At 40.4% G+C, this 10,141-nt stretch overlaps 1 protein-coding gene across 1 annotated transcript in view; it reads left to right on the top strand.

The window, feature by feature from the left end:
* Positions 1–220: 220 nt before the first annotated feature.
* METTL14 (methyltransferase like 14) overlaps positions 221–10,141 on the top strand; it is a gene marked incomplete at its 5' end in the record, with an annotated part of 12,809 nt that continues 2,888 nt past the window's right edge. Inside the window, 7 exons of the mRNA XM_009867471.1 lie at positions 221–308; positions 1,223–1,303; positions 1,692–1,779; positions 3,430–3,520; positions 5,001–5,142; positions 7,180–7,272; positions 7,961–8,077. Coding sequence (XP_009865773.1) covers positions 221–308; positions 1,223–1,303; positions 1,692–1,779; positions 3,430–3,520; positions 5,001–5,142; positions 7,180–7,272; positions 7,961–8,077 — 700 coding nt within the window. The remainder of the gene's footprint in view (positions 309–1,222; positions 1,304–1,691; positions 1,780–3,429; positions 3,521–5,000; positions 5,143–7,179; positions 7,273–7,960; positions 8,078–10,141) is intronic.

Here is a 10,141-nt window from a genome sequence, read left to right as displayed (position 1 = left end):
AAGGAAACAAGATAACCTGTTTTCAGGAGTCCTGCATGTGGGAACTTGTGCTGGTCTCAAACTTACTGAGACAGGAACAACTTATACATGAAGTTTCAAAATCATTTTGGAGATGGGAGTGCAACGTGTAGTCAAGGCAGGTTATCAGAAGTGTCCAAAATGTTCTCTCTGGGGTGAGAAAATGTTTTAAATGAAGGTTTGGGTTTTTTTCTGTTTGTAGGGCTGCTTACGATACTTCTGCGCCGAATGCAAAACGCAAGTACCCTGATGAGGGAGAAGCTGATGAGGAAGAGATTGAAGAATATAAGGTAAGGAAAAAAGTCCTTTTTCTCTGGTGTTTGTGTGTCTCTGAAGGACTTGTTTGTGTTGGAAGAAAAGCTTGTGTTTAGCAGGAGGTGCAGGCCATGGGATGAAATACAGGGAGGCTGCACGTCTTCCACCCTGCCTGTTAAGTAAGTGCAGAGGAGTGCAGTGCTGGGTGACTGGAAGGAATATGGGATCCTAAGGGAAGGGAAAGAAAAGGCTTCGTTTGGAGGATGCTTGAAGTATCCAAAATATTCAAGAAAAGCTGAATTTAAAAAACCAACAAAACAAAATGCTTCCGTGGCCGTTGAAGAATGAGTGTCAAACTCTCATGCCCTTAATTTCTCAAACGCTCATCCAAGAGCTATCTGATAGCTTTCTGCTTTCATATCTAATGTGTGGAGGAGAAAAGAGGTTAAATGAACGCCTAATAATGATACAGTGACCTCTCTGATTTGCTTGGCAATCTTGTTGCAGCCTGTATCCTACTCTCCCTTTTTCCCTTGTCCTGATAACATTGTATCTGTGGTCAGTGAGTTTACAAAATAATACCATGTCTCCTGTTCTCGAGTGCCTAAAAATAGTGATTTTTTTTTTTTTAAATATTAAAAAATACAAGTTCTACAGCTGGTAAAGCACTGCCTACACTGTTAGGGTCTAGAAATGAAGGATTTCTTACTTTATTCTTCTTTCAGTGGTCTTTCCCAGTAGCATTCTCCCAAAGATGAGAGAGGGAGACGTTTCTGGGAATAGGTAATTTTGTTTGTCTCCCTCCCAAACTGGAGTTAGAGCCGTTGATTGTCTCCTGTTTTAGATGTCTGTTTGTAGACAACCCGCTTCTTCCCTTAAGAAGCGGAATCATAATGAGGAGAGATTACAAGTACGCAAGATCATGCTGTTTATCTGCTTTATTTCCAAGGATGAAGTAGAGCTGCAGCAAGATGAAGAGAACCTGCCCTACGAAGAAGAGATTTACAAAGATTCCAGTACCTTTCTCAAGGTGAGCTGCTCCTGCAGTTAAAAGTCCAGGCAAAGGTGCTGTTGGGGTTGTGTTAAGCCATCTCTGCAATTAATGGCATTGTGTGAAAAGCTGAAGTAATTGACTGGAATTCACAAGTGCCCAAGTTTCCTGTGAAAGATGTAACTAGTGTTGATGCTGATCTGACTTAAAGATCTGTTGTCAGTTTACCAAGAACTGTGGTACCGGTGGGCCTGATCTGGAACTCAAGCTGTAATGATGGTCTTGAATAGCGTGGCTTATGAAAGCATTTGGAAAAGAAATAAAAATACCTGTTACGTTCTCATTTGTCAGACTACCACATGGAGTGTGTGTATTTATATCCAGTTATCTGCCTGTTGCTCTCACTGAACTTTGTTTTGTTCTCCAGGGTACTCAGAGCTTAAATCCACACAATGATTACTGCCAACATTTTGTGGATACAGGACACAGACCTCAGAACTTCATCAGAGATGTTGGTATGTCATAGCCTGTAACTGTTGGTGAATACGTCTTTTTATTCGATAGCACTTCTTTTTCTTCCCCTTTTTAGTCCCTTAGAGTTACTGGGAAATGCAGATGCACGTATACTAAATAGTATTGTCTCTCTGTGTGTATACATACCAACAGATACATTCGTAGGAGTGATTTTATTTTTTGAAGTTAGGAGGTGTTTATTGCCAAGGCTGCTCTTACTCCTAGTTTTATGTGAAACTGTTTAACCAGGAAGATTTTTTCAAAACTAAGTTGTTGTGATCTGGAAAGCACAGGAGTCTAGCGAGCAGATCTTGAAACCCTGGGGAGTTTGTATAGTTGACTTAGAGGTTGGCTAATATATACCAGCTAAATAATGTAACTGCTGACAACTCGTTAGGAGGCCCAACTCAAGTTCAGAGGATGTTGTTTTCTAAGTTTATGTTCATTCAGCCCTCACTGAGCTTGTGACTAAAATCTTACTTTATTAAGCCTGAATTTAGTTTTTCTGAAACTAAGGTACAGTTTAGTCCTGTTTCCCGAACTGATGCCTGGTTCTTACTTAGCTTTTAAAAAAGCAGAACCCCTCCCTTTGCAGTTTTGTGCAACAGCTCACTGTACTTGATCGACTCTGAGGCTGTCAGATGAAGTGTGTTCTGGTTTTAGGTGCCCATCCAAAGAGGTTTTGTTGGCCTGTTGAGGCATTTGTTTCTTCTCTGTATTTTGTGAATGCTTCTGTGAAACACATCTGGATGTTTAGTCTGAAAAAAATGTGCTGACCCAGTTATGCCTTTATCTGAAAAGCATCTGGACTTCAGAGTTATGTACCTGAAATAGTTATACTCTGTTCTTGGAAAGAAGGGGAGCACGAAGAAATAGCAGCCCACATTACTTCCTCTGACTTCTCTGCTGCGTAATCAGTTGGGAAGGGGCGGGATAAATTGTAATACGAAGGTTAATATGGAAATGAAGGCGTCAGGAGCAGTTAATCTAGACCTTTTATTAGAGGTGAGGTATGCTAAGCTGCATATTGGTCAGCTCCCGTTTTCTACCTGAGGATCAAAACTCTTGCTTGGGTGCTACTTGGTAACGGGCCGTGACTCTCCCAAAAGCCATAGCACAGTAGTGATGCTTGCTTTCTCTTTTTTCAAGTTTGGTAGAGAAAACCTAATTAGATTTCTCCTCTTTGCATTACATATGTATGAAAAGTTTGAAAATTAACATCAAGATGTCTTAAGAATCCAATAAATACCCAGGTATTAACATCTTCATGCCTGACACCAGAGTACCACAGCCAAGTTGCTGCCTTAGGAATAGTCTTCAAAGGTTGAATAAGAGTGTTCTGTACGTTCATGTTAACCAGATTTTAATATAAACTTATGGATGGGGGAAACTCCCGATGCTGTAGTGCTCTAGAGACGATCAGAGCATAGACACTGGTTTCGATACCAGCCATCATGAACTGGGTTGAAGGCAGCAGACTTTGGTGAAGTATTGAACAAAAAACTGCTTTGAAGGGTTTGTTTTGTTCTAAGAAAAAAATCAAATGAGGCTGAGGATTAACATTTAGACTTGTTCAGAGTACTGGGCAATGCTTGATTGATACAGATTGACTCTCTTAAGTAGTCATTAACTTCATGTTTTCTTCTTCTTAGGGTTAGCAGATAGGTTTGAAGAATATCCAAAACTTAGAGAGCTCATCAGATTGAAGGATGAGCTGATATCTAAATCTAACACTCCTCCCATGTAAGTGTTCTTGTGGAAAATGCCTTTCTTCTCCAGACCTGTTTCAAGTTAGCTGTCTGCTTTGCAAATCTCTACCTCTAGCGCCTTCTCAGAATTTACATTTTCTATTTCTGTTTGCATATACGCATTAATCAGTCGAAACTCGAGGAAAAAATACCATCAGTTTGGTTTTGTTAGCTTAATCCAGAACTACAGAAACTGGGTGGTTGTTTTTCCAGAGTGTGATTGTTTGTAGTGTCTGAAGCTTTGTTTTTAACAGCGGAGCTGTCAGTTTGTTGAGCTGCAGGCTTGAATTTGGAAACTGAAAGAACATGATATCATGCAGCGTACGATAATAAAGAAGAGCTTAAAATGGGCCAATTAATGTAACGGCACTTGGGTTTGTGACAGGTTTTTTTGGGTTTTGTGTGGCATACAACTATTATCTTACTATCAGATGTTACAACGTTTGTTCAAGACAGAGAAAGTTGAGGGTGGCTGGAAGTGATTTGTGCTGTTAACTTCGAATTACCTCCGAGTTTTTTTGTGAACCTTAGACACAGCAGCATCTTCCTCCCAGGAATTTGAACCTGTCTGAATGTGAACCTTTTGATGTACTGTAGTCCTAATTTATACTGAAGAAAATAGCATTATTTCATGATAATCACATGAACTAGTTGTCTGAACAGCTGAAACACGAACTGTAAAATTCAGCTTGCCCTTCTGAAGGTAGATGCATTTTGGCTTGCTTAGCCTTAAGGCCCAAAAGGGGAAAAAGAGCCATCACATGCTGCCTTCTGATAATACCAAATACACTTGTAGAATAATAATCTCCTCCAGGCACCTTCTTAGGAGAGGAGAGGTGGTAGTCTGCTAATTGGCTTTTTTTTAAGGTTAAAGATTTTGAGGGGAGGGCCTTGTAACTTTTTTTTGTAGTTATGCAGCAGTGGGCAGATGTGGAGACCTGTTGAATAAAAGTGTTTGGGTTTGTATTCAATAAAACCCATGTGTGGGGGATAGAGAAATACATTGCTACTATATGACAAGGAATCGCGTTTTCCTTTATTGAGAGTCATCTGGACGTAATATGTAATAAATGGTAATTCTAAAAATGTGGAGCTTGTCCAAGGTGAAGCCAAAAAGCCTGTGAGCCAGGCAGTGCGTATTTGCTTTTTCAATGTTTGATGTTTTCTCCTACGTAGTCCGTGGGTTTTGAGGAAGTTCACTGATTCCACGTGGGCATCTGTTCCCTGCTTGCTGAACTAGGATCCTCAAAACTCTTCATTGGGAGAAAGACTACCTGAAAGAAAATCTAATACAACAGCATGTAGTTGAGGTTTGGTGAGGATGCAATATGTGTTTCCTCTGGATTTAGTGCGTTTGAGCTTTACGAACTGTGCGGGAGACCCTACTCCTAACTAACTCCCCATAAGTGCTGTGTGAATTAACGTTCTGCCCCCTGTTACAATTTGTTACAGCCTGTTGTCTTATTTTTAAACAGGTACTTACAAGCAGACTTGGAAGCTTTCGATATTAGGGAGCTGAAATCCAAATTTGACGTGATTCTCTTGGAACCGCCCCTGGAAGAATACTACCGAGAGACTGGCATTACTGCCAACGAGAAATGCTGGACTTGGGATGATGTAAGTGTTTGCCTTGCTGTGAAAAGGATTTCATACCCATATTTAAGCAAATAGTTGGAGGATTTAGTTTGGTGTCAAAAGGTCTGAGAGATTTTTATCTTTTTTAAAAGAGAAGTCTAGATTCTCATAAAAACTAAGTTTAATACTGTACGCATGCCCACGCTGTTTGTATTAAAAGGCTTTTATTTTGGGAGGAGTTTAATGAAATAAAAATACCTTTTGTGTTTTCCCCAAGCCTGGATGAAAATTTAAATCTAACGATAGTTAGATTAAGGGTTTTTCCCTGCCCTCAAATTGCATGAGTTTTATTTCCTGTTTGCTTTTTGCTGTTGAAATTAGGAATATCCGTGCGAATATTCCGTTGTCTCCTGAAATTCTTGAGATCTTTAAGCTGTGCTTTCTAATACACTGGTATTGTAGTTAGAAGGGTAGTTGAGTTTGCTTCATTGAGATGCCTCCTTTCTCAGAAGTATTGATAAGGCAGAAAATCTTAACGATCAAACCAATCTTTACAAAATAAATAAACCTTATTTGTGGATTTTTTTTTCCTTGTCTTTATATATTCCCTTACTGTTATGTCAAAGTTGTTTTGGGAGGTATTTTAGAATTTTTTTGCACTTATCCTTCAAGACAGAACCAGAGAATTCCTTTGCTTGGGCTTTGAATAAAAAACTTGGAATGTCAAATAGGGATAAACCGGCTCTACTCTATGTATTTATACTTAATTAAAAAAAACTCCACCACAACAGAGCCTTAAAATACCCCAGACCACCAGCCCCACTCTCAGAACAGAGAATCTGTAGTAGAGAGGAATAGCTAACGGGGGGGGGAAATAAAAAGTTTGCCTAACCATGTCAGGAATTCTTGGGTTCTGACATATAGGTGGGAATATGCAACTCATAACTAAGGTAGGTGGAAAAATTATTGTAGTATGAGTGAATCAGTAGATTGAAGCTTTTGTTTCTGAGATTTTCTTCTCTGTATTCGATGCAGCTTGGAGGAGAGGGGTGCTGGTGTTACTTTAAATTCGATTTACTTTGTCGTTAGACTGAAACCTGCATATGCATAACTTGAGAAGCGAATCAGTCGACCTAAAGGATCGTGAGAACAAAGTAAAATGGATTTCACCTTTGAGCAATGAATGAGAAACCCAAGGCTTTCATGCCAGTGCTGAGAGACTGGGCGACTGCTCCGTGAGGAACAGGAAACTTCTATGTTAGCCAGTCCAAAGCGGTGCCTGGCAGCGTTGCCTGGGGAAAAAAAAACCATTCTGTGCTAACCAAAAACTGGAAGTGCTGGAGGCTGGACTCATCCTCTTAGTTGGGAGTTAAATCCTCTTAGAATGGCTTTTCCTGCCTGACTTTGCTTCACGATGGAGCTGAATGAAGCTTGATTTGGTGTGTTAGAGAGTTACCTACGAATCTTTTCTACACATGATGAGTAACAGATGCTTGGCATCTGAAATTACTTCATCCTCTATATTACTCATTTGTTACCTTTGAACTCTCCTGAAAAGTTCTGGTTTCTTCCTGAAAGGAAGAGGGATTGAGTGTGGGGGGTTGTGTGTGGTTTGGGGGGGGGAGTGGGGTTTTTTTTTGATTTTTTGGTTGGTTTTTTTTTGTATGTCCTAAAAAAATTAGCGTAAGTAACTCCAGGGATTAAAAGAAACAGCATTATTGCTCAGTTATTAAATCTTTTTGCTACCAATCAAAAGATAAAATGAAGCAGAGGTTTGGCAGGGGTGGTGGTATATAATGTGAGATCCTTCGAACTCTAGAGTTTTCCGTACAGGTCGAATTTTTGTTAAAAAGTAAGCTGGTCATCAGCTTGAAAACTTGCACTTGGGTGCCAGTAAGGTAAGTTTCAGAACATATTTTCTGGAAAACCATTCTGAGGTGGCTGTGAATGGTACGAATATGTCTAATACAAGTGCTTCCTGATGGTTTCTGTGATAATGCTTCAACACTGAAGTGTTCTTCCTGATGTAATTGATGATTTATATTTAATTTATAACATTTGTAATGCTTTTATTATTAGATCATGAAATTGGAAATTGAAGAAATTGCAGCCCCAAGGTCATTTGTGTTTCTCTGGTGCGGTTCAGGCGAGGGTCTGGATCTTGGCCGAGTGGTAAGATGATGTTTTAATTCAATTTATCGGGGACAGGCTTAAGAGTTTATTTTTACCGTTGACTTTTTCTGCATAGAATTCTCAACTGTAAGTGCCGAGATGTTTTATTGCGGGAGCAAAGGATATGTAATTATAAGTGGGTTAAATGAATTTAAGTCTGTCTGGCACTAACTGCTTATTTTCCAGATGATTTACTGTGAATATGTGAGGAAACATAGTTCTGTAGGATCTAAAAAGTTGTATTGCTCTCTGGGTTTGGATGTACGTGTGTTGCCACAGGAGCAGGCTGCCAGGCTGACTGCATTTGCAACATGATTTTTCTTTTAACAGAAGTCTTAATAGTACCAAGGCAGCTGATCACTACGTTACTGGAGCTGATTTTGGTTTAAATTAAGAATCACTAGGTAAATATGAGTGCAGAGCTCCATAGGGCATCTGTGCAGTGATTAGATTTTTTAATTATTTTTTTTTTAAAAAGTGATAAGCAGACAAGTCGTTGCACACATAAGCTTCTCTTTTTAAATATTTTTGGGGCAGCTTGACAAAAAGTCATGTCAGCTGTTCCGTTCATCTGTGACGAATTTCTCTTCCATCTGTGCTTTAAGAGAAGCTGAGTGCCTGTAAGAGTGCTCAGTTTAGGTTACTTAAGTTTTTGGTGTGAACTGTTTTATCTGTCTGTGATATTTAGTGTCTACGCAAATGGGGTTACCGAAGATGCGAGGACATTTGTTGGATTAAAACAAATAAGAACAATCCTGGAAAGACCAAAACTCTAGACCCCAAGGCTGTTTTCCAGAGAACCAAGGTAAAGGTTTGGCTCAATTCCTCCTCTGTTCCCATCTTGTCTCTTCATGCTGATGAAATGCCCGTTGCTCCACGGCAGCCGATGATGTGCTTTCACGTCCCCTTCTTGACTTCAGTGAGGGTGAGGTGGAGGAGTTTCCTCTGTGTTTAGCTCTGTTAGACAAATTTCTAGTATAGTAAAAAAAAAATAACGCTTGAAGGCTGGCTAATGGTTGCAGATACACGTGTGGGTGTGTGCCCAGAGCTCCTGACTTTATGAAGATGTAACACACAAGTGATGGAATTTTAATTTAAAGAGTTTAAGGACATGCTGTGGAGGATGTGTATTGAAGAAGGTGCAGAGAAGAGAAGTAATGTAAAAGACTCAAATGTATGTTACTCAAAAGCTTAGAAAAATGTAGGTGGATTAATGAAGAATTGTTTGGGTAGACGTGGGTGTAGCTGTGATAGTTTTACTGAATGCAGAGTTTTGGCTGACAAATGTCGTTAACCTCAGGAGTCATTCTGTTAAACATCCATAGCTGTGTCTCAGCTTTACTGTTTTCTAGGAATATAAACTTCCTTTTCAGGTACTGGAATCTTTCTTTGTCTTGCATTTGCATTAATCTGAAGTTTGTTTACAAGTGCATTGTAATAGTTATAAATATTTTTAAGCATAAATATGGTCTGTTTAGTACATATAGTGTTGCAAATCTGTGCAGCTCATTCTTGAGGGAGAGATTAAATACTTAAGGAGACTTTCTCTGTTTATTGGGCCAGGATTGGGCTGAGGTGACTATAATGAACATTAAAAACAGAGCTAGCTTATTCTGACTAAATCAATAGCCTGTGGTACAAAAGGTTTAGCCATGATAACAGCAGCAAATGCCACCTGTTAGAGAATCTAAAGGACTAATAAATGGCATTCTGTGTGTTGGGAAACCAAAAGGGTTTGTCTAGTTTTTCTGAAGACTAGATTTGCAAGGCTTTGCTTAACGGGCAGTTTGCTCAGCAGTATTCTGCCTCTTTAGTTAAGACTTCAGGTCTTAAACCCCTGTAGCCCGTGTGCTGCTGAGCAACTGCAGAGATTTGATAGGTTGCCTATTCTGCCCTTTAGATTCATTCTCTCTGGAAAACCCTCACTAAAAGTCTGGAAATGATTACGTACTGATTCTGCAGTTTCTTTTAGAGTCTTCTAGTGGTGCTTAGTGACTTAGTCTTTTGTGATACTGCATAAGGTGGCTCTTAATATTCCCAGAAACTGAACTCTGAAATGAGTGTGTAGGACCCTCTTTTCATCCCGTACCAGTTAGGGTGTTTCCTCATTCTACATACTAGTCACTTAAACTGATCTATGACATTTCTAAGGAAAGCCATGAATGTTACAGTTCAGGAACGTGTTTAGTGTCGATGGAGTTGACTTGAGAGTGCATTGACACTTTGACAGTGGTTTTAGCTTTTTTTGATGCAGTGACATCTTTCAGAAAGAAATCTGAGACTGAAGGTGTAGCGATTTGACCCTGGCCAGCGGCCGGGTGCCCACACAGCCGCTCTGTCACCCCCTCTTCTCTGCTAGACAGGGAGACAAAATGCATCGAAGGGCCCGTGGGTTGAGATAAGGACAGCGAGATCGCCCACAACTACTGTCCCAGACAAAACAGGCTCGGTTTTGGGGAAATTAGTTAAATTTATTAAAGAACAAATCAGAGAAGAGTAGTGAGAGATACAAAACAGATCTTAAATAAAATAACACCTTCCTCCCATCTCTCTCTTGCTCCTGGGCAAAACATCAACCCCAGTTTATTCACCTCCTCCCTCGGAGCAGCACAGGGGACAGGGAATGGGGGTTACAGCCAGTTCATCCAGTGTCGTTTCCACCGCTGCTTCTTCCTCCAGGGGAGGACTCCTCACTCTGCCCCTGGGTCATTGCAGGGTCCCACTCACAGGAGACAATCTTCACACACCTTTCTCCAGCGTGAGTCCTCTCCTGAGGGGCAGCCCACCCCACATGAGTCTGAGGTGCAGTCCTTCAGGGGAAACTGCTCCAGCGTGAGTGCCCTGTGGCGTCACAGAAGTCCCACCAGCC

The sequence above is a fragment of the Apaloderma vittatum genome, unplaced genomic scaffold, assembly GCF_000703405.1.
Source record: "Apaloderma vittatum isolate BGI_N311 unplaced genomic scaffold, ASM70340v1 scaffold11684, whole genome shotgun sequence".
Taxonomy (NCBI): Eukaryota; Metazoa; Chordata; class Aves; order Trogoniformes; family Trogonidae; genus Apaloderma; species Apaloderma vittatum.
The sequence above is the reverse complement of the archived record's forward strand: the minus strand, read 5'-3'. Positions and strand labels throughout refer to the sequence as shown.